This window comes from Aedes aegypti, chromosome 3 (genome assembly GCF_002204515.2).
Source record: "Aedes aegypti strain LVP_AGWG chromosome 3, AaegL5.0 Primary Assembly, whole genome shotgun sequence".
Classification (NCBI taxonomy): Eukaryota; Metazoa; Arthropoda; class Insecta; order Diptera; family Culicidae; genus Aedes; species Aedes aegypti.
This window is the reverse complement of record NC_035109.1, coordinates 220,289,238-220,316,833: the sequence shown is the minus strand read 5'-3', so window position 1 is coordinate 220,316,833 and position 27,596 is coordinate 220,289,238. Positions and strand designations below refer to the sequence as shown.

At 41.0% G+C, this 27,596-nt stretch overlaps 2 protein-coding genes across 2 annotated transcripts; one reads left to right on the top strand and one right to left on the bottom strand.

The window, feature by feature from the left end:
* The first annotated feature begins 946 nt into the window (after window positions 1–946).
* LOC5579829 (flap endonuclease 1) lies at window positions 947–2,478 on the top strand. The gene is made up of 3 exons (XM_021855818.1): window positions 947–1,059; window positions 1,131–1,269; window positions 1,326–2,478. Exons 2-3 carry the CDS (start codon window positions 1,188–1,190, stop codon window positions 2,384–2,386), a joined length of 1,143 nt encoding a protein of 380 aa, XP_021711510.1. The 5' UTR covers window positions 947–1,059; window positions 1,131–1,187; the 3' UTR covers window positions 2,387–2,478.
* On the bottom strand, window positions 2,404–26,065 carry LOC5579832 (integrator complex subunit 8). The gene is made up of 5 exons (XM_001651455.2): window positions 25,815–26,065; window positions 24,345–25,754; window positions 11,191–12,058; window positions 10,202–10,664; window positions 2,404–2,632 (listed from the first exon to the last, which is right to left on the bottom strand). Exons 1-5 carry the CDS (start codon window positions 25,924–25,926, stop codon window positions 2,513–2,515), a joined length of 2,973 nt encoding a protein of 990 aa, XP_001651505.2. The 5' UTR covers window positions 25,927–26,065; the 3' UTR covers window positions 2,404–2,512.
* Window positions 26,066–27,596: the final 1,531 nt, after the last annotated feature.

Here is a 27,596-nt window from a genome sequence, read left to right as displayed (position 1 = left end):
AGAGTATTCATACAAACAGCGTTACGAGGGGGTGGGTGGGTGCCAAAATGGTCATTTTCGGCGTTATGAAATATGTGAATGTATTTTTAACTGTTAAACTAAATACGAACTCCTTAAAATATACATTGGTATTCAGATTTATAGGGATAAGCTGTCTGGCATGGCCCGCGTTTCGACCTGTGCTGTTTGGGTCGGCCCGCATGAGAGATGATGCTTTTTGGGACGGCCCGCCCGAGAGATGATTGTTAGGCGAGCTTTGTTTGTAGTTGACAGCCGTACACCCACCCTGATTGACTGTCCTGCTCTTTGACACTCACTGCTGGAATTGTTTAGATTCAGGCGAGCAACGATCTATTTGACATTTGAGCGGTGCCGTGTTATTTATGTGGCCATGGCAACGAGTGAATTTGGCACCGCTCGAACGCCAAATTAGTGAACCCGTGCATTCGTCCATATAGGAAACACGGCTAGTCACAGAATTACTAAATTTTAGTAATTCATGATTTCAGACTCAACTTCAAGCCAGTTGAAATGACGGGAATAAGTTAACTAATTAGTGTAAAAATTCACAGCAGAATAAAAGAGAGGCATATAGAAACAAAATCTCTAAACATAATGCATAAACTTGATGTGACTATTTTTATTTCTGAGTGTACGGAGTGTACCGAAAGGCCTATTGGGCCAAAAGAGACTGAATAGTCTTTAAGGCTGAGCTACAATAGGCCTATTCACATGACGTCTCAAATCAGCTGTTCGGGAAGCACTATGACAGTTCTTCTATGAAAATTACAGGCCCGTGTTAGCACCGGTCATCCACCGATGTAAACAAATGCATAGACGGATCTGTCACATGAAAAGGCCTATGATGGGAGCGGAAAAGCGGCGCGGCAGGTTTTGACAGAAAATGTATGGGCTAACTGTCAAATCCTGCCGCGCCGCGTTGCCGCTCACACCATTGTAGCTCAGCCTTTAGCGTGACAAGCTGCGAGTTGTTTTGGCGGCAAATTTATGCTCTCTGGATGTCTGTCTCGTTCGGCGTTGACAGTTCGTGTTTTCTGCGTAAGTTTACTTTATGTTGTAATATTTATATTAATGTTGTACTATTCTTTAATTATTGTTCTATGTTGCAGTAACTCGTTTAAGTTCGTAAAATTATCCCATAGTTGATAGAGCTCGAATCCTCCGCCATGGGAATTAAAGGACTCTCTCAACTGATTGCCGATTTGGCCCCATTTGCTGTGAAGGAAGGAGAAATCAAGAACTTTTTCGGTAAGTAGGATTTATTAAAATAACTTATGATCTGGTATTAAACCTAATCCTTGCAGGACGAAAAGTAGCAATCGATGCCTCTATGTGTTTGTACCAGTTTTTGATTGCGGTGCGAGCCGAAGGAGCTCAGCTGACTTCCGTCGATGGAGAAACCACATCTCATTTGATGGGAACTTTCTATCGTACAATTCGGCTGCTGGAAAATGGAATCAAGCCGGTGTATGTTTTCGATGGCAAGCCTCCGGATCTAAAGTCGGGGGAACTGACCAAGCGTGCCGAGAAACGAGAGGAAGCACAGAAGGCATTGGACAAAGCCACGGAAGCCGGGGTCACCGAGGACATTGATAAATTCAATCGTCGCTTGGTGAAGGTCACGAAGCAACACTCAAATGAAGCGAAGGAGCTGCTCAAGCTGATGGGTGTTCCGTATGTGGATGCGCCTTGTGAAGCTGAAGCCCAATGTGCTGCCCTGGTGAAAGGGGGAAAAGTTTACGCCGCGGCAACGGAAGATATGGACGCATTGACTTTCGGTTCCAACATTTTGCTTCGTCACTTGACTTTCAGTGAAGCTCGGAAAATGCCCGTTCAGGAGTTCAACTATGACAAAATCCTCCAGGGACTGGAGTTGACCCGTGATGAATTCATTGACCTTTGTATATTACTGGGTTGCGATTATTGCGACAGCATCCGTGGAATCGGTCCAAAGAAAGCGGTCGAACTGATTAATAAGCATCGCACAATTGAGAAAATTCTTGAAAACCTCGACACTAAAAAGTATGTGGTCCCAGAAAACTGGAACTACCAACAAGCTCGGGTTCTGTTCAAGGAACCAGAAGTTGCCAACCCGGAAGAGGTCGAGCTCAAGTGGGGCGAACCGGATGAGGAAGGCTTGGTGAAGTACCTTTGCGGAGACCGTCAGTTCAACGAAGATCGCATCCGAGCTGGCGCCAAGAAGATCCTGAAAACCAAATCAACCGCCACCCAAGGGAGACTGGACTCTTTCTTCAAGGCGCTCCCGTCGACACCGAATCCCAAGAGAAAAATCGAAGACAAAAAGACACCGGCGTCGAAGAAGGCAAAGACAACCGGAGGCAAACCGGGTCGTAAGCCGAAATAAAAAGTTAGATCTGATGATTGTTAAGTTAATGCTACATTTTATATTTTTGTCTTTCTTACATCAATAAACTTATTTCAACGTACGCAGTGGTACTCGTAGTGTAAGTCTTGTTTGATTCCGCAAAAATTACAGCATGTATTGCCTGGCCAATGAACGAAGGAAACGAGTCTTTCGTATAGCGGCTGCCTCGCGTTTAATTTCCTCGTTGTTATTGGCATTGAGTTCCAGCTGTCCCAGGTATGTGATCTGAAAAAAGAGAAGGTTTCAACTATGAGTAATTATTTCACTTAAAAAATATGCAGATAAAGATGTTTCAAACGCATTTTTACTGTACTGGAAATTGAAAGTTATTTTATATGAGGAGCTCCAACGCAAAGGGGTATAAGTTACACATTGGTCGGTTGTGCGTTGAGGAAATTCCAAGCACTCCAATAATATTTCCAGTAGATTTTTCCGCTCAACAGACAAAAATAACATAATTCATAGAATACTGGTTCGTTTTTTCCCCTTGCATTTGTATATAATGAAAAATTGCTGAAAAAACTTCAGAGCAGATTTTCTCAAAACTAGGTTTTTGTTACTGACACCCCTTTACTTCCATGTCAGTCCCCTTCATTTTCATGTCAGTCGTTACTACATGACTAAGAAAGCTTTTCTAAAAGAGACCAAACAAGAACAAAACAAAAGAAACTTAATAGATGCCAGGAGATAAGAGTTTGGTTCAAGCATCAGAGCAGACATTTCTCTGAGAATTCCTCATGACATTACGACAAGTTTTAATGTATGTGTTTTTAATAATTTTTTCTAGGAATTTTATCAGAAATTGATTAAGGTATTCGTCCAAATGTTCAGATATAACCCCAAAAATGTCTAAAGGAGTTTATTTAGTGATTATTTTCCAATAAATTTTCCTAGGGAATTTCTCCAAGAGTTTTGTTTAGGATATCTCAAGAATTCGACCTGAATTTTCTCAAGGAGAACCACAGAAATGAAAGTTCTCCAAAGATTAGTTCAGAAATCATCTGAATTCCTCCAAAAAATGTTTGGAAAAACTATCAAACAAGTCATAATTCCTCCAGGATTTAATCCAATAATTCAACCACCGATTTTCTTGGGACATTCTCCAAAATTCCCGATCAAAACGTCTTCTAAAATTCAATCAATAACATCTCCAGAAATTTCTAAGGATTTCCTTTAAAATTGTTTTTCAGGATTTATCTGAGATTTCAACTAGGGATTTCTTTGAAGATAACTTCAGCAATTGCTCCAAAGATCCCGTTTGAGATTTCTACAAAAAATCCTCCAGCATTTCTTTGAGGCGTTCTCAAGTAAGTCTTGAAGGTTTTTTTTTATGAATTCCTTCAGGAATGTCCCCATTGAAATGCCAAGGAAATTTTTCTAGCATATAATTCCGTGAGGTATTCCAAAAGAAAATTCTAGAGTAGCCTAGTCACTGATAAACATTGTGTAAGTTTTAAAAGTAACCCTTTATGAACAATGATGTCTGAAATAACTCCTGGACTCTTAAAGCAGTTCAAGAATATTTCCTAGATAATTGGCTAAGATAATAAAAAAATATCATTCGGATCTCGGGATAGTATTCCGCAGGATTTTCCGAAGATTTTTTTTTTCGAAAACATAGAAAAGAATCTCTATAGAAATTTGCGTAGGAATGATCGGAGAAATTATTGGAAAAATTTCTGTAGTATAAACTGGTGTGAAAACTCAAGATTGCTTTGGATTGTTTGAGAAACCTTTGAAGAAATAATTGAAAAAAAAATGTAATGGTAATACTTGTATGCAATGCAAGAAAAAAAACATAGAAAAAAAGATTTGTTCGAATAATATCCCAAAGAATTTTTGATTTCTAGGAGGAAACGTGGATGAATTTTTGAAGAAACTTTGGGGCTTCTTGAAAAAAAAATCCTCAAGTAATTTTTATCAAAACTCTGAAATAAACCTTTGTGGATTTTCTCGGAAGAAATCCTGTAAAATCTTAGGAAGATCTCTTAGAACTGTAGAATTTGGTTGAAGGAATAGTGGTAAAATATTTGGAAGAATTTCTAGGATTGTTTTGGAAAACAATCAACGTATATGATGTCCCAGAAAGTATAGGCACGACGTTGATAACGAGAATCACAACATTTTTCCAAACAAATAAATATTTTTGTATTTTTGTATTTTTCCTTGGGGCATAGCTGCCTGTGAAAATTGTGTTCGATAAAATAACCTTTCACATTGATTTTTTTTTTTTTTTTCAAAAATCAATTCTTATCTAGCCAGTACAGACCCTACTTTTGTGTTTTGTTGGAATTTAACTAGTAATGGATGTTTTATCAGTATATTTCGATGTAGTGAGTTCGAGTACATTTTATCTAAGACTACTCTGCCGTTATACGAAATACGATTTTATTGTTTGGGATGGAAAGCAAAGTTTTCTGTATGTGTGATAATGAGAAAATGTATGAGTTAGTGAAATAAAGAGTGGATGAGAAAGTTAGAGAGTTTATAAGATGTAATAAATTCCTATATCGACTGTTCCAGCTACAGGCTTGACAGAAACTCGTCTGCTAGGATCGAGCGAATTCAACGGAATTTCTTGCGATTTGCACTTCGTCGGTTGCCATGGAATGATCCTATCCGACTACCGCCGTACGAACATCGATGCAACCTGGTGAACCTGACAACGTTGGCTAACAGGAGAATTCTTCTGCAACGGCTTTTCGTTTTTGACATTTTAAAACAAAATATTGACTGCCCTGCGCTATTATACAAGTTGAATTTTAATGTTCCAATCAGAACTACCCGACACACTGAATTTCTCCGTTTACCTGTCCACCGTACGCTTTATGGTCAGAATAACCCGTTTGATGTTTGTTGTCGTCGATTTAATGAAGTGTTTGTAAATTTTGATTTTAATGTGTCGAAAACTATGTTTAGAAATAGAATTAGATAATAAAAAAATCTGTCTGTACGGTTAAACTCGAAGACAAGTAAATAAATAAATAAATTCAAAGTTATGTGGAATAACCCAGTATGTGACCAAGTCATCCAAAACCTTTTGAACTATTCTTCTTTTGACTTGACTTTGACTTCTTCTTGACTTCATCAAGTTTGATATGTCGCAAGATAGGTCTGAGGACCGCCAATATAATGGTTACCCAGACAACCAGAAATCGCATGAAAGTTCACTTTTCAACTCGTTTATTCATACTAATTACATCAAACCCGCAAAACACCGTGGATAAACTCGTCAGATTGATGAGCTTCCTCGCATAAAACACTCTGTTCTGAGTTCATTTGTACATTTTGCTTCGTCCCGTACACTCGTACAAAGCAGAGTCTATGAATGAAGAGTTGCTCGAAGAGTGAAACCAAATCTACCTATCGAACTGTCAAACCGTCTACCTATGGAACTGTCAAACCGTCTACCTATCGAGCAGCCCAGCAAAACAGATAGGGGCTGTTTTTGAAGACGAAGAAGAGCAAGCATTCAAAGAAGTCTCTTCGCGCAACTCTGTGTATATAAACTCTGGTACAAAGTAAGTCGAATCAATCCGTAGCATTGACATTTGTTATCGTAAGTTAAGTCGCATAAGATCGCAGGGTAGTTCGGTAGAATATTTATACACTCGCATTGTATGTTGTTATTCATCACATAATATATGCACGCATATCACCTCCACTTTTGTACGTAGAAGGTCTTTTCGCGACATCTTTTAAGTGAAATATTGCACATATAAAGCCTCCCGGTGATTTCGTTATACGTACATTTTGGTTGTCTGGGTACTTCCTCTGGGGAACAGGGTATCCACAACAACCTGGCATGTTATCAAGTCATCAAAGAACCTTCGAATTACCCTTCTTTAGCCTTGATTTGGGAATTTATGAAGATTGATGTTGCCAGCTAGGTTTCAGAACCGACAGTTTAGAGGCCATTTGGGTAGAGGCCCCCAGGGAATTGGGAATTCGGAACAATCCGACATGTGGTCAAGTCGTTCAAATACATTTGAACCACCTTTAGACTTGCCTTGCAAATTCATGGAAATTGATATGTCGCAAGCCAGGTTTCAGATTCGCAAATATAATGGCCACTTCCACCAGTGAAGCAGTATTCGGAACAACCCAGCATGTGGCCAAGTCATCAGAAAACGATCGAACTATTTTTATTTAGACTTGGTTTGCTAAATCATGAAATTGATTCGTCGCAAGCCATGGACTCGAAATTAAAGTGGTTACTGATTCTTCAAGTGCACTCAAAATAATCCACACGTCAAGGCTACGTGAAAACATACGTAGTTTTTTTCCATCGCACTTTCCACGTAGCAGCTACGTGAATCGTATGTGGCACTGAATGAACCCACGAGCAAATGAACTTTTTTCGATCCACCGGAGTTTCACGTAACAGTCATCAGGGTTGCGCGTACCTCTTACGGAGTGCTTCTTTGAATTTTAAACAATTTCCCAGTATGTTTTATAGGAACTTTAGATAGGAAAGACATTTATTTCTGGTTCGTTTTTATTGTTCTTCTGTTTTCTGTTTTCAAATATTGGAAAGATATTATAATTAAACAAAGCAGAAATTATATGTAATCATTTATTTATAAACAAAAAACAAACACTTTGTTAACATTAAAAAAAACTGATGAATTTTGTCTGCCATTGTTGCATTAATCGGGTTGAAACTGCCTTTCAGCCGACGACGGGATACATTGTGACTGCCGTTAACATTACTGCACTTTCCGCTCTATTGGAAGAAATAAATATATATATCAATAAAGAATAAAACTTTATTTTGCACAAAGTTTACTTACCATCATCTTTTGAATATTGTATAAATTTTTTAAGATCTTTGAATCGAACTTGCTAATACCGGCCAACTCACCATAACAGAGAATGAACTAGAAGTTGAACTGTCAAAATTTCGGTTCATTTACGAGTACATTCTTTTCACGTAAGAGTGATGTTCTCCTACGGCAAATGTTATTAAGGGTTCATTTCATATATATCCACGTCTAGGTAGTTGTTACCGTCGTCAGGTAAACTGCAGAAAAATTCATTTTTATGAATCTACGGGATTTTCCACGTAGCTTTGACGTGTGGATTTTTTTGAGTGTGGGATTATTTCAGTACTCCCCGTGATGAATCCAAAATTACGGCGAATTTCTAATCGTTGACCGCGATTCCAAAAACTAGAAGAATTTTGTGATTGACCCTGAAAATTCAACTGAAATTCATTGAAAAACGGATGTGAAATAATATTTTGATATTGAAATTTTCAATCAAATATGACGTCTGGTTCGCATATATGATGAATGTATCCTGATAATACACATAAAACAGGTTGTGTTCCACATGGGATGTAAAACCAACGTAAGAAGATTTTCAAAACGATTTTCCCAAACACCAGCTAATTCAAAACTGACAACTAAATATTTTGTTCGAGATCAGCGCAGCGAATTGTATAGTGTGACAGTTATGCGTAGAAATACAGTAGTGGGACAGTTATGCCTGGAAATTCAAGAATGGGACAAATTGTCTTCTTTACCGTAACTTGGGATAGGGGAAGGAAATGTTGATGTAGCACTTACTTAATGAGAGGCCACCGACTCAGCGACACCCTCATAAGTTGGAGGTTGGAGGAGGTATATGATCAGGATTCGCCTAGCAAGCTGGCGATAGACGGTGAGCATTTGTTTTTTAAGTGTTTTAAATGTAATCTTTTGGATGCCGGCAATCAAAAAAGAAAAATAGTTTATTTATTGTCTAAATAGCATTTCGCGTAATGCTTGTCGATTGTATAGTAATATTTTTTTGCTCAATAGCCAGTAAAAAGCAAAACCGATCCCTCCAGGGTCATCGGATTGTAAAACACAAACATTTAAAACCGCTCGTAAAAAAGAAATAATTAAAAATCTGGTGGTACGGTACTTTAGGATATACGAAAAAAAAAAGAAAGCGCGATCGAACTAAACACCCGAGGACAGACTGTTTCTGTTTTTCTGCTCAGAGTTCTATATACCGTAATTTCGTGAAATTGATCATTTTTCACGGTTTTTCTTGTCTGATTTCTATAATGTTGACAATGCCAAACAACTGAATGCAGAAAAACAAGTATGAAGGTGAGCCTCATTGACTCAAGTACCGACATTTTCTAACAAATGTAATTTTAGTGCTAAAATATATGTCTAAAATAAAAAATCGGGAGATGTCATTTCGGGGTGAAATTGATCACTTATCAATGCGATTATTGTTAGTTTTCAAAACAACTCTACATAATGAATTTGAGCTCCCTGAATCCGAATATGCTTGCCAAATTGTTAACAATACAATATTTATAGAAATAATGCATGTTTAAATTTCAAGAATAACGCAGAAAACGCCTAAATGTATGCAATTTTGTAAGGAATTTCCTGATATCTATCAGAAATTCAATAATTTCAACCAAATCAGTGAATTGGTACGAGTTTTGGTTATGAAATCTAGTTTAGGGATATATCTTAAGTATCCTAACAAACTTTCAGGATTATACCATGTCCAAATCCTTGTCTAGAACTAGAAGTTTATTGATGTTTGTCAATACTGCACCGTACAAGATTTTGAAATTTTACATTATTTTCATAGCAATGAACATTTTTGAACGCAAAAAACTTCACAACACACAATTTGGACATACTTACGACAAACAACGTTCATTCACTGTGGGTTACATTGATATTTGTGCTCCATTAGAAAGAAATAAAATCGAGTGACACAGTGATCAATTTCACCCGAATTTACGGTACATGTCAGTTGATGGGGCCGAAAGCGACAGGGCTCGCCTAGGTAGCGGTGTTACGATAGACGGGGAAACGTTCAAGATGGTCGACGAGTTCGATTACCTTGGATCCTTGCTGACGGCTGACAATAACGTTAGCCGTGAAATACGGAGGCGCATCATCAGTGGAAGACTATGGCCTCCACAAGAAGCTGCGATCAAAAAAGACTCACACCCGCACCAAATGTATCATGTACAAAGCGTGGACGATGCGGAGGACTTGCAAGCACTTGAAGTCTTCGAACGCCGGGTACTTAGGATGATATTTGGCGTTGTGCAGGAAAACGGTGTGTGGCGCGAAGCATGAACCACGAGCTTGCCCAACTCTACGGCGAACCCAGTATCCAGAAGGTGGTCAAAGCTGGAAGGATACGATGGGCAGGGCATGTTGCAAGAATGCCGGACAGCAACCCTCCCTCCAGTCAGATCCGTTTGGTACAAGAAGGCGTGGAGCGCAGCGAGCTAGGTGGGCGGATCAAGTGCTCATCGATTTGGCGAGCGTGGGGCAGAACCGAGGATGGAGAGATGTGACATTCTCTATTAAGATTCTGCTCAGAGGGTTCGAATACATTAAAAAGAGATACTTTCAATATTGATTTTTTGCGTTTGCAACGTATAGGGCTGTCCATTAATTACGTAAGGGTGTTGGGGGAGTGAGGGTTCTGAGATTTCTTACGTGCCATACAATTTATTTTGAATTTTCATACAAAAAATCTTACCAGGGGGTCTTACGTAATTAATGGGCCGCCCCTAATCGATCGAGTGGAAGTCGAACAACTGCCGAAAATCTAGACGTTACATTATTTTGCAATTTGATTAAATGGGCAAATTTAAGTGAAATTTGCGAAAAGTTAGTTGCCTTCTCGGTGAGTTTCCCCCATACCGAATTTTATTTGCAACATCCTTATCTATCGTTTAGAGGTTGAACCCTCAAGGTTTCTGACAAAGACAAATTTTGGGATACCCTAATAATCGTTAAATCATAAGAAAAAACCTACCGCTTGAAGTCTGCGCTTGTGCTCGCCCTTTTTGAAATGCCAATTGACGATGAACTCCAACAAAGTGGGATCCCAAATGCAACTGTAGTACGAGTCCATGGCATCGGAAAAGCTAGCCGTTTTCTCACTAACACTCTTGAATGCCAATCCATAGTCCGTTTCATCCAAAAACTGACACAGCACGGCTGCCTGCATGAAACAGCCCAAATTAGAGCTGCACTTGATCATCCTTCGCACAATGAAGTCATCAATCAGCGGACGCTGCAGATGAATAGTACAGAACTCTGAACCGGACACCAGGGCTGTGACGTAGTACCTCATCGCCACTTCGAAGTTTCCGTTTGCGAACTCGAAATCGCCCTTCAATTTTATCCAAGGAATGTTGCTTGGGTAGTATTTGAGCGACTGTTGCAGAAGATTATTCAGGGTTTCGTCGAGAACTTTGAGATTGTAGATTGCCGGACTGAAAAGAGATTATTTGATTAGAACTTGCATAAGATTATGAACATACAGCTACAGGGCTGGTAGTTACTAAATTTGTTAAAGAAAGAACTTTAAAAACCTTTGCCTGAAACAAAGATCGAACGGAAACCAAAATGTGATTGAATAGGGAACTAATCAGAGAAGGAGAAATTGATTGAGCTTGAGCTCAAGCTTGAATTGGCCCATCCGTGGTTGCTACTCCAGTATCGCCAGATACCCTCAGACAACGGGCTAGCTAGTAACGCCCAGTGGCACAGTCGGATAACATTTCTCACGAAAATATTTGAGGGCTGAAACGGAAATCAAACCCTCACTAACACGATCTACTTCTATTGATCGATTGCAAATTCGTTACTGAAGGACAACAATATATGTTGGTTGAACAGATCGATTGGAGACTAGGGAATCGTTACTGGATGGAATTTTTGAAGAACCTATGGAATTGTCTCGTAATAATCTCTGAAGCCTCAAAAAGCGACCTGCTACCAGCCATACAATTAACTTACTTGTTCACATTCGTCGGCCACAGGAACATGTACTCCGCGTTTAGGTCTAAGTTGGTTTCATCCTTCAAAATGTTATGCAGTTTGGCGAGCAATGATAGAACAATGGAAATCACCACCGGATCTCTCAACTTGCAGAAAAACTGCTGCAGCATAATACTGTTGTCCGACGGATGTCTCCGAGATCCCTGTTGGTTGATGAACATTTGCAGTATCAGATCCCATGCTTCGCGATTGGTTTTCTTTGTGCCCTTGAACTTTTCGATGTCCAAATAGGCTTGAGCAATGGCAGCACTCAGTTCCAAGGCTGGATAACGTTTATCCGGATTCAGCAGGCTATTCCAATCGTTCAAATTCAAAAGAATTGCAGCGCAATGCTCAAGAATTTTTGCACGTGGGGCCACATCGTTGCTAGTGCTCGCGTTAAGACACTGTTTGCAGTTTCTGATGAATTGAACCTGATCGGTTGGCTTCTTTGGCCACTCTTCCAACACCTGCTGGATTTGAATCAGGAGACCTTCCCAAGCAGCCATTTTACCCAATTTCAAAACCAACGGATTGTTCGTCAACTCTGGTCGAGTGGTTTCGCTTTTGAGACATGTGAGCAAAGCAATGGCCGCCGAATAGTCTTTCTTGGCGGCAAGTTCGCGCGATTTGCCAACCAGAATATAGGCAAAGTCTTGTAGAAAACCACGCTGCAAAGACACCAACAGTTGTTTCATGGACAGAGGTATAGACCAGCTAGGATTGATGCTCCATAGGGGTTTTGTTGGATTAGTTCCCGCTAGTTTGACCAACATTTTACGCACACCGCTGGCATGGGTGCAAGTTATCAGCTGGCGCTCATAAGTACCGACATCAAGCCGCAGCACTGCAACGAGAAACAAAAAAACAATTATCATTAGTCATTTTGCTTTTTCGAAAATTCAGCTGGTAGCGATTTGATCTCTTTAGAAGAACACTTGCTTGAAAAAAGAGATCAATAAACATAAATAACCGCAACCGGTAGATGAGAGGTTGATTCCTCATAGAATCTTAACAGACATTTCTTTTTTTTTGTATGGTGTTTAGTTGGAGCTGCCTGTCTGCTTAACATGTCAAGGCTGAACCCTCGGTCTGGCTTTTACCAAGTTTCCCCTCTACCAGGACCAATACTCAGACGGACTAGGCTATGGTGCCCTGTTTTTTATTCGTAGGTAATGTGACGTGGTAGTTTTTTGAAAAATACTCATATTCCCTTGCTTCTGAGAAAAGGAAGTGCATTGTGAAAATCAGCAGCTCCATCATAATCTGTTTGAAATAGTAGTGTAGTAGTGTCATTACTAATACTGTCTAGTCAAAATGGTTTTGAATAATTTGTCATTTAAGTGCTATTCTGATTACTCCTGTCTTTTACGTAAGATTAGAGTCTTAAATGTCAATTGTCATTAAGTTTTAACAAAATTAGGTTATTTAATAGTAGTTCTAGTTAATGTCGTTTTTTGTTGTTAAAAGTATTTATTGGTCATTACGTTCATATATCCTTAAAAGAAGTCTATTTCCTTACTGTTCAACAATTTCTCGAAACTAGCAAGTGTACCCTAATGATCGATCTCAGCGTCTTACTTTCCATAGTCATTATTATAGTGAATATTTAAGAGTAAAGTTAGCTTAGGCTTCTATTACAGTCTCCTACAAGATTCACTTTTTGGTGGCAAATGCAATGCTTCACAAAGCCTACTTTCTAATTGTAAATGTTGCGAAAATGAAGCTGGAATTAGATTATTTATACCAGGCCTGCCCAACCTTTTTGTCTCATTTTTTACATAAATGGTTGGTGCGTTCGCAGTAATAGTCCGATATGAGAAATTGTTACCTCAAATGAAAGCTCTGTTGTATATCAATCAAATCCATGAAGTTAAAATATATTTTATATTTTAGGCTACCGATAGAATTTAGTCGAAAACATCGTGTGGAAGCGTCAGCGTTGCCGAATTTAACTGTTGGAACATGCTCCATGGTGAAGTCGTACAGCAAATAGGGTCAATGCTTAACGTTGCAGGCGATTTGACGTATATACTGGGATTCCCTTCTTGGAGCCGAATGTCCGCAAAAGTGGTGCAAGGCCAGTTTACAGATGGAATCGGCGACCGAAGAGCATTCGGTGGAACTTCGTTACCGCAAATATGATCGCGAGGCCTTCGCGGTCGAGTTGACTATAGTTCCGCTCTGCTTGTGTAAGTGCTCATGATGCATGTTGTACAACCTTTATGGAGCCATCCGAAAATTTATGGCTAATTGTGGCACCAACACCAACAGACGACGTATCTGCTGATACAACGATGGGAAGGCTCGGGTTGTAATGAGTAAGGAGCAAATCGGATGATAAAATCTCCTTGAACCTCGTGAATGCCTGCTGGCATTCTGGTGTCCAACGAAACTTTGCACCAGCCATAAGAAGTTCGTCCAACGGATAACGAAGCGATCTCATTCCTGGGACAAACTTCCCATAATACCGTGAGGGCCCCTAACTCTGCGCAGCTCCTAACTCTGCGCACTTTTACCAAAATCCACCAAAATCTGATAAAATACTTAAATTTTTGTTCATTTTATTTTTTCATATATTGCTACAATAGTAATATAAAAGTACGCGAAAAATGTTCTTGGCAAATTTACGTTTATTACTTTAATAAAAAATAAAAAAGCTTTAAAAATATTGAAAACCGTCCAAATTGACTGCCGGTTAGCAAAAATGCTAAGGGAGTACCTCATCACTTAAGTCATTTGAAGCAAACTAAAGAGAATATATTTCAGATTTTTAGTACGTAGGCACTAGTTTATTTATCGAGCAATCATCACTGGTAAGGGGTGGTCCATTAATTACATAAGACAAATTTCGGGGTTTTTCAACCCCCCCTCCCCCCATGGTAAGATTTTTTGTATGAAAATCTATATAAATAAAAATGGAATGGTGTTTGTATGTCACGAAATGGCTTGAAAACGGGTCAACTGATTTGCATAATTCTTTCACTGTTGTATTCGACAGGGGATGCAACGTGTTCGTACGGAGAAAAATTCTAGGAAAGCTTCCGGAATAGTCAGGAAAACGGGGGAAAACTAATCTGTCATTTTGTATGGGAGATTTCGAGCAATTTTTCAACAGCCTACTTGATGGCAGAACGAAGTTTGCCGGGACCACTAGTCAAAAATAAATTGCATGGCGCGTAAGAATTCTCAGACCCCCCCTCCCCCTATAAACCCTTACGTAATTAATGGACAGCCCCTAAAGTGCAACTTATTTTCTCTTCATTTTCTTTTTCTTCTTAAGTGCGCATAGTAATTTTTCAACTATGTTCCTTACTATGCGCAGCAGTTATAAAACATTATTTTCAACATACAATCAACCCTCTAGAGGTCGATATTGAAAGGAACCATCGACTTGTCGACACCTGGGAGGGAGGCACCGATACTACACACGAAATATTGAACAACACTTTTCCAAATTGCAAGATAACTTCCGCTCACCAACGACAATCAAGGCAGGCTTGGGAAAAAACGCTAGTTTTCTTTTGATGTGTACCTGCGATCTTGCTGGACAAACTTGGAAAAAGGGCCATAGTTTTATGTGCATTTAATTTTAATTTTGATTGGAAAAGAGTTAAAAGATGCGTGTTTCAGTACTTTATATTCGATCAAATTAAAAGGTGCTATCGTGGCATTGCTTTTGGGTGTGCAGGGATTGATTTTCAACCGATTGTTGTCAACTTTGTTGAAATGCAAAAATATGTTTTGATCAATTACGCGCTTTTTTCGTGTTTGTCCATTCTTTAAAATCTGGGCTCACAGTGACAGTTTGTGACAGCAGGATCTCGGCTCACTATGACGTACATAAATTTTGTATCGGTTTCTCCCTCCCAGGTCGACACCATCGAGATATGGAATAGAAATTGTTACGATGGGAAATAAGGCGGAGAATTATGACTCGTAACAAACAATAACTTTATTCAATAATTAATAATTAAACGAATTAAAATGTACATGCTCTGCACACAGGTGTACTGCTACTCGTATATGTACGAACTGATGACAGACTTCTTCGGTGACGTAGCAGTTGGCACTGCCGATAGGCGACAGTGTAGAAGAATGGCAGAGTCGGCGATAGGGGTGCCCAACACCTCCCCTGTTTAATAAAGCTGATACGGCTCGTAGCGGATCGGTGCACGTCGTTGCCTCGATGATCGTCGCTGAATAACTTCATCTAACTCAGGTTGCCTAACCGGAGTTCTCTGTCGACGTTGCTGCTGATCTGGTTGCATCAGGTTCCGTAGGAATTCCAACTGTAACTCGTTCAATCCATCAGGCTCAGTTGGCGGTTCTACTGCTTCTACAGCAGCTTCGGAGTTTGTTGGATTTAAACTCCACGTGTCGAGCAGAATATCGAGTGGAACATCTGGATTGGTTACTTCTGGGTTGCTTTTGCTGCCGTAGCGGTTTCGTAACTGGTTGCTGTGACAGCGGATGAGCCGTTTACGATCAGGCAGCCAAATGTTGTACATGACTTGCCCAATACGTTCCACTACTTCTCCTGGTATCCAGCTCCACTCGTTTCCGTGGTGTACTTGCGCATACACTTGTTCCTTGACATCAAAATACTTGGCTTTTGCTCCATGTTTTTCGTTGTACTGGCTGTCTTGTTTGGAGTTCACATCCTTGAAGAATTTGCTTGGTGGTTTCATGAGCTCAAACGATGTTCGAAGAGGTTTGCCGAAAAGAATCTCGGCAGGTGATTTTCCTCCTGGCGCATTTCGACTGGGTGTAGAGCGATAGCAGAGCAAGAAAGTGTCTATGGCTTGGTCTATATCTTCCCCTCCTGCTTGAATTTTCTTAATTGTCCTTTTGAAGGTATCGACAAACCTTTCGGCTAATCCATTGCTCTGTGGATGGAATGGAGCAATTTTCAGATGCATGATACCGTTGGACTCGCAAAATCTCTCAAATGCATCGCTGGTTAGTTGGGCTCCGTTGTCGGAAACTAAGACTTCCGGCATACCAAACCGGCTGAAGATTTTACGAAGAATAGCTATGGTGGCTGCTGTCGTGATTCGCTTTGTTGGAACTACCTCGGGCCATTTGGACAGTGCATCAACCAGCAGAAGATAGTAAGTATCGTTGACGGGACCTGCGAAGTCCACATGAACCCTCTGCCATGGCTTTTCAGGCACTGGCCATGATTGCAATTTAGTTTTGGTGTCTGTTTTGGCCACCGCTGCGCATTCATGACAATTTCGAACCAGAGCGGTGATGTGGTCGTCGATATTTGGCCAATAAATGAAATTTCGAGCTAAGGAGCGCATTCGTTCGATCCCCGGATGTCCCTTGTGCAGCTGCTGAAGCACCTTTTGTTGCAGCTTCTTGGGGATAACCACTCGGTCGCCGTACATCAGGACCTTCTGCGCTTCATACAGCGAATCTCGACGTGCGAAAAACTGTTGTACGCTTGAATGCTCACTGGTTGCTTCGGTAGGCCAGCCTTTCCTGATGAAGCTCGTAACTTTACGCAGTGCTTCGTCCTGTGCTGTCTCTTCCGCTATCATTTTGTATGAAACGGGAAGATGTTCGATGGACTGGCCTACAACATTGCAGATAACCTTTTCGATCTCGATGGACGCAATTACGAAATCCTCATCTGGCTTGATGTGAGAATTTATCAGGCGTGACAGAATATCTGCGTGACCAAAATGGTCCGTAGAAATATACTCGATTTGAAAGTCGTATAATAACATGGTGAGCGCCCATCTCTGTAGCCGGTTGGCTGTGTATGGTGGAATACCTTGTTTCGATCCAAAAATTGCCAGCAGCGGTTTATGGTCGGTCTGGAGAGTGAAGCGTCTTCCATAGATCATTCGATGAAATTTGGTGACCGCGTAAACCAATCCCAACGCTTCCTTTTCAATTTGGCTGTATCGGGATTCTGCTGGTGTGAGGCTTCTTGATGCGTGATACACAGCCTTTTCGGAGCCGTCTGGAAATCGATGAGCTATGCGGGCGCCAATGCCCACATTTGATGCGTCGGCTGATACTACTATATCCAAACGAGGATTATAGTGCGTCAGCATGAGAGGAGATTGCAAGATTTCCTTAAATCGATCAAACGACCGTTGGCACTCATCTGTCCATTCGAAACTGGTTCCTTGCTTCAAAAGTTCGTCCAGAGGGTGGCGAAGCTTTCACATTTCTCGAATATACTTCCCGTAATAATTTATCGCACCTAAGTACGACCGCAGCGTCGAGACATCGCTAGGAGGTGGCATGTTCACTATCGCTTTCACCTTTTCAGGATCAGGGCGGATGCCCTCCTTGTCTAGAAGTTGCCCCAGATAGTTCACTTGGCGCATGAAGAATCGACATTTATCGATCTTAACGGTGAACCCATATTCTTGAAGGCGTTCGAGTACTTTATATAGGTTCTTCCTATGTTCCTCCTCTGTGCGACCCCCAACGAGAACGTCGTCGAGGTATGGGCAAGTGCAGTCCAGCCCAGCTAACATCGCATCCATAATTTGTTGGAATGCACCCGGGGCGCTTTTGATACCGGGTGATAACCGGTTGAACTGGTAAAGGCCCTTATGCGTATTGATGTTGATCAACTTCCTGCTTTCGTCATCCCCCTGGACCTGAAGTTACGCATCTGATAAATCGATATGGCTGAACACTGTACAGTTAGCCATTCGATTGAAAATATCCTCCGGGAGAGGCAATGGGTAATTGTTTGCCTCAAGTGCATTATTCAATCCGGTGGAAAAATCGGCGCAAATTCGAACGGTGCGATCTGGTTTACGCACCACCACAATTGGTGCGGCCCAATCTGCGTACGTTATTGGCGTGATGATACCTTTATCTTGCAGGCGTTTCAATTCATCTTCAACGACGGCCTCCATGTTGTACGAAACCGGTCGCTTTGGCTTGAATACCGGTTGAACGTCTTTTTTGAGCGACAAATGCACCTGCATCTTTGAGCACAACCCCAACTGATCGGTGAAAACGGTCGGGTACTTGGCTTTCAATGCAGCGACTTGGTGGTCTTCTTGCTTGGCGTCAACCAACTTGCAGAACGACGAGAATGGTACGTCCCACAGCCCAAACTTATCGAGTAGGTCTGAGCCTAGAACGTTAAGAGATAGATTAGTTCTACATACGTAACAGTTACCTTCTCTTTGATCGCCGCTGATGGAAATACAGGCACGGAACATAGCAGCGATTCCCAATTTATCGCCAGATGCGGTCTGAACTTCACAGTCCGGTGGCGATGTTTTCGGTGCTCCGATTTTGAGCCAGTTTTGTCTGGATATAATGGTGATATCAGAACCGGAGTCTAGTTGAAGGTTAACCGGAACTCCGTTGATGGTTGTCTCGACGTATCTTCTGCTCCGTGTGACGTTTTTTCACGACGACAATCTTGCTTGAAGGTTTGTTCCGATTCGCTGGCTTTCCTTTTCCTGACTTTGGACGTGATTTTGACGAAAAACAGCTGCAATAGCCTTCCTTGTGGCCCGTTCTACCGCAATCTCGACACTTATGATCCTTGAAGTTGCAGTGGTTGGCAAAGTGCATGCCACCACAAGACCAACACGGTGTCTTCGGTGCCTGGTCTTTTGAACGGTTTGATTTCTCCTTTCGATTTGGCTGAGAGTGCGTTCGAACGGCATTTGTTGCAGCCACGGCTGGCGTGGGGGGTTTTCCTCCAATGAGCACCGTATCCTGCTTCAAATTGATCAGACTCTTGCACTCTTCGACGATTTTCTCCAGGGTCATATCGCTGGTCTCGTTCATTCTCGAAAGAAGGCGCATTCGTATGTCCGAATCCTTAGGTGATTTGAGCCCACATACGAAGATAAGACATTTGAATTGATCTTCCTTTAGCTCTTGGAGCTTAAAATCAACACATGCTTTGTTGACTTTACACGAGTAGCTGATAAAATCCTCATCTTCGTCCTTCGTCGTCTGAAGGCACTGATAACGTCGATGGAACGTAGATACCGGTGTACCGAAGATGGTCCTCAGTTTGGCTACAGTTTCCTCAAACGAAAACTCCTTCGACAGTTTGGGGAGGATGAATGACGTGTACCGTTCGTGCGCAGAAGGACTCAGTTTTCGCAGTAACAAGCGCACCTTGGCATCGTCCTCCAGCTGGGCGGCATCCTTCTCAAAAAGATCCGCATACCGTGAAAACCAAGCATCGAACGAGTAACCTTTTTCAAGGTCGTATGCAAATTCCGTGATATTCGTCGCTAAGGAATCCAATATCAACTCGTTGCGGTTTGCGTTTTGGATATTTCCTTCGATTGCCGCCACATGCTGCGACAGCTTTGTCATCAGCGCCTGCTGATTGCTGAGAATTTGCAAAATTGTGTCTTTGAATGGTTGTTCACCACTGCCGGCCAACGAAGATGGCGCCTGTGGCTGCGACATTCTCACACGCGGTTTTCGGCGGCGCGATACTTTCGACCCGAAATTCGGTACTCCGCGAACTTCCGCAGACTCGTCGCCACTTTGTTACGATGGGAAATAAGGCGGAGAATTATGACTCGTAACAAACAATAACTTTATTCAATAATTAATAATTAAACGAATTAAAATGTACATGCTCTGCACACAGGTGTACTGCTACTCGTATATGTACGAACTGATGACAGACTTCTTCGGTGACGTAGCAGTTGGCACTGCCGATAGGCGACAGTGTAGAAGAATGGCAGAGTCGGCGATAGGGGTGCCCAACAGAAATGCTTTGAAAAATTGTTTGAGGGGACTATCATAGTAAGGGAAGATTAAAAAAATGACGTCCATCATATTTTAAGGATTTCTACACTCCGTCTCCTCAATCCCCTGTCGTGATTTTTACAGTACCTAATGCATGCATTGTCACATTTCCTCCCCTGAACGATGTACGTAATTTTTGAATGCTCTCTAACCATGCAATAAAATAATTTTGATTTTTTGTATAGTTTCATGAGTCAATATTGAGTAACGGAACATCGAGGTTTAATCGAATTTGCCATATAGAAACGCCAATAAAGTACTGTTATTGATCTGCAATAGGAATCGTTCATTAATTACGTCACGCTTATACAGAGCGGCGATACTTCTCGTTTTAGTGATGAACAATACATTAAGAATGGATATACCCTTACCCTTAAACTTTTCTTCGTATTTAGTAGAAATGATCGGATTTCACATACAACAAACCAGAAGCAGGTTCTTATTTATTTTCTTCAAACCCGGATCCGACCCGAATCCGAGGCAATTATTTAATGCCAAACCTGGACCCGAACCGAACCAACGAAAATTTGGTTTTTATATTTTCTAATGCAAATACATAAACAGTCAGAGCTAATTTTCCTTTACACGCTAAGGGTAAACGCAAAAAAGACGTAGTTTGTACCCTTTTTGCATGTTGGTTTAGATTTTAGAAAACTAAGTTAAGGCGAAGTTGGCCGTCATTTAAATTTATACGTGTCGTTGATGATTGTTGCTAATTCATCGCACGATTTCGAATCAAAGAAAATCATTTGGTTTTGCACTGACACAGCTGAAAAAGTATCAGCATACTTTATGCATGTTAGTGAAGCTGAAAAGTCATCATTGATGCCAAAACGAATGGCGGGCTACTTAGCCTTAATTACATGTTTTGGAAATCATATGATGATTTCGATTATTTTGAGAGTTGCACTTAATAGCATTCAGTAACAGTAATGATCATGGATTGAATTATAGATAAAATTCACTTCACTTAGTAATCTTCTATGTTGGAGACATTCCACGCGCCACTGGAGGCGTAAAGCCGTATAAAGCAAGAAACTGAAGATTAATTCAGAGTTTTATTGCTAGTAAGTCTTTTAGTAAAATACTTCAACTGTTATAAAGAATTTATCGAGTGCGCAGAGTTAGGAACCTAAATGCGCAGAATAAGGAGCATTGCAAAAATGAGTGCGCAGAGTTAGGAACACGGACACCCTTGAGAAAAATTAAAAATTTGCAATAAAAATCATTACTTAATGAAGCTTTTATATTTTTTTCTTATACATAAGATCAATAAGTATTTGCTCCCAAAATTTCAGAGTATTATGTTTTGTTTTAAATTAATTACAGCTGTTTGAAATTTTAAAAGCCTTAAGTGCGCAGTATGGGGTCTTCACGGTAATTCACAGCTCCAAGGAACGAGCGAACACTGGAGACGTCGGTTGGAGGAACCATTTCGGTGATAGCTTGAATCATCGCTGGATCTGGTCGAAGTCCCTGGTGGACGAGCATGAAGCTGAGGTACTTGATTTGCAGTTGCGTGAAAGTACACTTTTCTGGACGGACCGTAAAACCATACTCTAGAATTCGGGTCAAAACAACTTGCAGATTCCGTGCACGCTCTGCCGCATCTTTTCCGCCCACAACCATGTCATCGAGGTAACCAGAAGTGCATGGAAGACCGGCAAGTTTGGTATCCATTAATTGTTGGAACGCGCCCGGTGCTGTTTTCACTCCTGGCGGTAAGCGGCTATAACGGTACAATATCCGGTGAGTGTTAATCGTGAGTAGATCCCAGCTGCCTTCGTCAACCTCAACCGGAAGGAAGGCTTCAGACAGGTCGATTTAACTGAATACGGTGCAATTGGCCAACTTGGCGAAAATGTCTTCCGGTAAATGCAGGGGATATTGGTGCGGCTGTAAGGCATCGTTGGGGCCGGTCGAATAATCTCCGCATATACGGATGGTACCGTTGACTTTGCAGACAACTACGATTGGGGCCGCCCAATTTGAAAAATCAACCTGTGAAATGATGTTGACTCGTTCAAGCCTGTCAAGCTCTTCATCCACCGCATTGTACATGGCGTATGCCAAGGGCGTTTTGGGGCGAAATACTTTTTTGGTAATGCCTTTTTGGTGGATGTTAAAGAATGGTAATTCAGAAAATTTATTGGAATCATGGAAAGTTTTAAAATTCAGTAAGATAGTAAAGGATACCATTGCAAAACAATTTCATGAAAATGAGGATTTTTGTTTCGCGCAGTTATGTTCAACTTTGCACAACATCATGTCTTAGGGGCTTATGAAAAAAAAATCAGTTCTTCATCCAAAAGCATTTTGTTGGACATTAAACTCCCATAACATCGTTGGATATTAATTAAACGATATACCTACATAAAACCGATTGAGATTTCATTAATAAATAAAAAAGATACATCATAAATAAGGTTTCATTTTATAAACTGAAAAATCCTTATATTAGTTATTGAAAATTGTTAAAAAATTTACCTCAGTCAAATCGTTACTGCTTTTGCAAAAGGCTTAGACGGAACCGAGAAACCAATTTTACGCGATCGGAACCAAAATATACGTTTAATTGTTAGTTAGTATAACACATGTAGCTTTCATTAAATAAATTGTTTGAAATGTATAATGTACTACCTATACCTGAACAGCGTAACAATCGACATTTTTGCGTGTCTTGAGGATCAAATTATGTGTCTATAGAAGATTTGGGGTTGCTGTATCTAATGCCGTTCTCAGAAATGTTCCAGCACGTCACAATTTTTAGCTACATGTCGTCAAATTGTATAAAACACTGTTTTCGTTGATGTTTACATGCAATTTAAAGTATGATTTATCAAACTTTTTCGTGATCTAATCCACCAAGAATGCAAAATATGACTTTAGCTTTCATTTCAGATATAATTTCGTTGAAATAGCACGATTAAGTTTAGATTAAGTTTTTTCCAACATGCTTGCAGTCTCCATACAAAATTCTTCGTTTCTTTCATATGGCAAAAGATAATACTTCACGAAACCTTCAAAAAATAACTTTTCAGCATCGAACGTATTGTGAACTTTGTTGATAATGGTTGTTGTACACATAAAATTCAAATTATATGGCAAATTAAGCGTATACATTGCCATACAAGCAGGCAAGCTTGTATGCAAATTGGCTGCAATAGTAAAATTTGCATCTCAAAAACTGAAATTAAATTTTGTCTGACGTGCTGTGAAAGTATCATTAAATCGACTGAGATTCAACTTCCTGAAGTGGATCATTTTAACATAGCATAGCATAGACTGACTGTTCTTGTCAATGATTGTTACTCCGTGGTTTATAGGAACAGGTAAGAATTGCACTTCGATCTAAATGAATAAGGGATGGGAGTTTCCGCTTAAGCCTGATTTGCTACCGAAAAGGAATCGCTGAAGAAATTTATCGCCGATTCCTTAAAGAAATTTTCTTCAGCGACTCCCATTTGAACTGACATTTCTTTTCAACTGCGTACTGCGATCAGAAAAAATCGATCAAGAATGCGCTTTTTTCCTGATCGCAGTACACAGTTGAAAAGAAATGTCAGGTCAAATGGGAGTCGCTGTAGAAAAATTCTGCAAGGAATCGGCGAGAAATTTCTTTAGCGATTCCTTTTCAGTAGCAAATCAGGCTTTACTCTCGAAGTGCAATTTTAGCAGTTCCAATATTATTGATCAATAACGACGCCGGCCATGTCCTTACAGTCAGTTGGAATGGAGAAGGAATGTTAGTGTGTGATGATTGTTGCTTCTAGAGACCGAGAATACCTCTGCATCTCCACAATCACCACGGGAAAGGTGTTCATTAGTAAAGCTAAGTATGCTGTTTCGCTCAAGAAAAGTAAAGAAATTCTTTGACTGAATGGGTCAAGAAATTTCCTACAGAGAGCCCCCTTTGAAGTGACATTTCTTCTCAACTGCGTACTGCGATCAGAAAAATGTGATTTTCTTGACCATTTCTTGGAAGAAATTTTCCACGTATCGAGATAGGCCATTCCTTTCCTTGTCAGTAGCAAACCAGCCCTAAGGGAGGAAAGAGATCTGGGAGTCACTTTTGGTCACTGATGCGATCCATGGATAAGGAGGAAAAATACGACTCTTACATGAAACTAGTTTTGCATGTTTTGTCTTGTGCTGAAAAAACTATTGGTAGTGGTGAAAGTGATTGATAGAAGATCGAACAAGTACCGTCAACGTACCAGCATCCGCTCATGCTCCATTAGCCCGCAACTTCCTAAAGTTGATCATTTTGTATGGAAGATCGGAAAAGTTGCAAATGCGTATTGTCCAATACTGTATCTTTGGTGTCGAACTTTCCTTAGTTAGGTACATGGTTTACTTACTTTTAGATTCACACACCGTCCAGTCTGCCTGCACTCCGATTCCGGTGAATTGGACGTCTTCCTTCATCTTTTGCTTCTTCAAATCTTCATACTCTTGGTAGGAAACCATCTTCTGATACATTTTCAGCACTGGTTCTATCCCGTTGGCGTTGTTCATCAAGCTGATGGTCTGTATGAAATACCTTTTCAATAATTCCCGATCCGATAGGCTGAACTCTTCGTACTGTTCATCGCCGTATTGCAGCATGAGTTCCAAAAGCTTCAACTGTTGGTGCTTGTACTTTTGTAAAGCTATATTCGAACCCAGTATATCGTCGCCATCCAAGACGTGGCGAATGGCATTCAAAGCAACCACCGCAAGTTCCAGTTCCCTTTGGTCATTTGTGTGCGACTCGGGACTTCCCATCGAGACAAAGCCTTCCACATTTAGTTCCAGGATTTTCCTTTGCGTCATCGGAATCTCTCGAACAATGTTGTCCTCTTTGAGGATGGCAACAATATCCGAATAGTGGTGCACCACGGATTCATTCAAGCGCTGAAGCAAACCAATCGGTTCTCCAGTTACTCCACATGCTAGCATGTATCCTTGAAGTTGCTCCTCATCGACACTACAGTAGAGGAACGTTTGCGAGGGCTTCTTACTGTATTCAATCTTCATTAGTTCAAAGTTCTCTTTGCTCAGAAGTATGTTTTGCTTGGCCAGTTCATATTTCTGCACATACAAATACAACAGGCACAAGTCGTAATGTATTTGGGCCTTGAGCTCTGCCTTAGAAATAACAACCGCCATATCGAAGCGCTGTTGAACTCCTTCAATGTGGGCATCCAGCGCCACAAACGAGTCGTAAGTTAGAATCCTGAACGGTTCTGGATCCGCAATCACTTGATTTAAAAAGTCGATGCTAATGTTTGTGAAAGGTTCCAACGAATTGATAAACGAATCATCCCGCATCGAGTAAGGGGAAGTATCCGGTACCCCTGTGACGACATTGAATGGCTTCATGGATTTTGCGGCAGATCCTCGGATAACTTGTGCTCGCAAAACCCAACGATGGTACAAAGTGAGGGCAAAGTTGAGCGAATGTTTGGACCCTTCTGGACCAATTATGGGACACTCGTGCACCAACGAAAGCGGAAGATTAACCGCTTTCCCGGCCGTAACGCTGCACAAATCACTCAACAGCTGTACCTGTTTCTGTAGGGGTAGGTTCTTCTCCAGCACATCCAAATCCCACCTCAGGAAGGCGGCCACTTTGAGGGCTAGAATTTTGAGAGCCAATTGCTTCTTGCTGTACTTTAGGCCCTCGTTTTTGTTCATACTATCCGCCTCCGGGGAGTTGAGCTCATTTTGGTTCTGGTTTTCCGGAGCGATGGAAAGGAACTGCGTTATGAGGTCAGTGGGCGATGGATCTGAAATGTAATGTTGTTCTATAATGTCCATAAATCGTACGATAATTGCCATTTACATACCAGGCGAAGGCTTGGTCAAGTGCTTCGTTAGCAGGTTTGGTTTCAGAAGAAATTCAAACCATAAAATGGTTTCTTCCGAAAGGGGAACCGTCTTTGGACGTAAAATGTCCATTTGCCAGGTTTTAGTGAAATATATTCACTAAATTACAAATTATTCCAATAAAAACTGAAAATATTGCTTCGTTCAAGATACGACTATCAACAAACAACCCAAACAACACGACTGCAGTCGGCGCAACTGACAGATCTCCGCTGCTCGACGACCACTGACGTTTTGGCTTTGCACGCTTGTCGAAATCTACGCAGCAAGAATCTTGTGTGCGAGTCTTTGCGTTCATTCAAATATTACGTAACGCAAAATTTGTTAATTTTTGACCCCCTCCCACCCCCACGTAACAGCTTTTGTATGGAAAATTTTAAATTTTTGTATGAACCGTAACACCATGTTAGACCCCCTCCCTCCCCCTGTTGTCCGCCCTTTTTAGGACACGGAACCATAGGCCTATATTCACATGACGTCTCAAAATCAGCTGATCGGGATGCACTTTGACAGTTCTTCCACAGACAAACAGACGTCACACTCTCATCATTGTCCATCGACCACCTTTTTAACGGTCGATTCAAAAATATGTTAGGTGACCAATCCGCCACCCGCAGCGCTTGCTTCGTTTTTGTTGGTGTTTGACGTTTACACACTACCGCCATCTGTTGGCCCGTCGGCCAAACATGCTGATTTTAGCATTGGGCGTACATGTCCTCGTGACTATGATTTTGATCGAGATTTGTTCTAAGTGTTACGTCTGTTTGTCTGTGGTTCTTCTATGAAAATGACAGGCCCGTGTTAGCACCGGCCCTCCACCGATGTAAACAAATGCATAGACGGATCTGTCACATGAAAAGGCCTATAAAACGAACTAAATTCTGGACAAACATTTAAAAAGGGCTTGATCACGCTCACCAATACCACTACCAGGAAAAGCTATAACATCAATCTTTATGATAGGGGTCATCCAAATATGACGTCCATCATTAGGGGGGGGGGGGGGTCTATGGAAGTGTGACAGTGCATGTATTAGGTATAGTGTTTAGTGACATTTGAACACACGTATACTAGCATACGCTCGTCATACACAGTTTGTTTTTGTTTTCCTCAAAGAAACTTGCACACGCTTAAAGACTCATCAAAATGCATATGGAAATATTACGCCATTTGAAATATGTACACCCGGTTTCTGGGTGTTTTTGAGACTGAGTGCATATTGTTTTCCTCTAAGGTTCACAACTACATCTACACTAGGGCACCCATACCTTTGGGCGTGATAACCACTATTGGAATAAGCGTGACAGAGGAGGGAGGGGGGTCTAGAAATCCCGAAAAACGATGGACGTCATATTTGAATCTTCCCATAGTGGTGTTAGTTTCCGTGGGCGGTCTACAAAGGGCCCACAGCAACACTCAGGCAATTTAACTATCGATAAATATAGGAACCCCTTGGGCCCATTCACAAATTCCATAACGCTGAAGGGGGTGGGTGGGTGTCCTCGTGATGTTACGGCTCATACAAAATTTTAAAACTATTCATACAAAAAGCGTTACGAGGGGGTGGGTGGGTGTCGAAAATGGCCATTTTTGACGTTATGAAATTTGTGAATAAACCCCTTATGAAAATTCGCCACAAGAAATCGGATTGAAATTCATAAAGAATTTGAAAATAAAAAACGTTTCCGCGGCAACCTGGAATCGAACCAAGAACCTTGCGATCGATAGGCTCGAGCGTACAC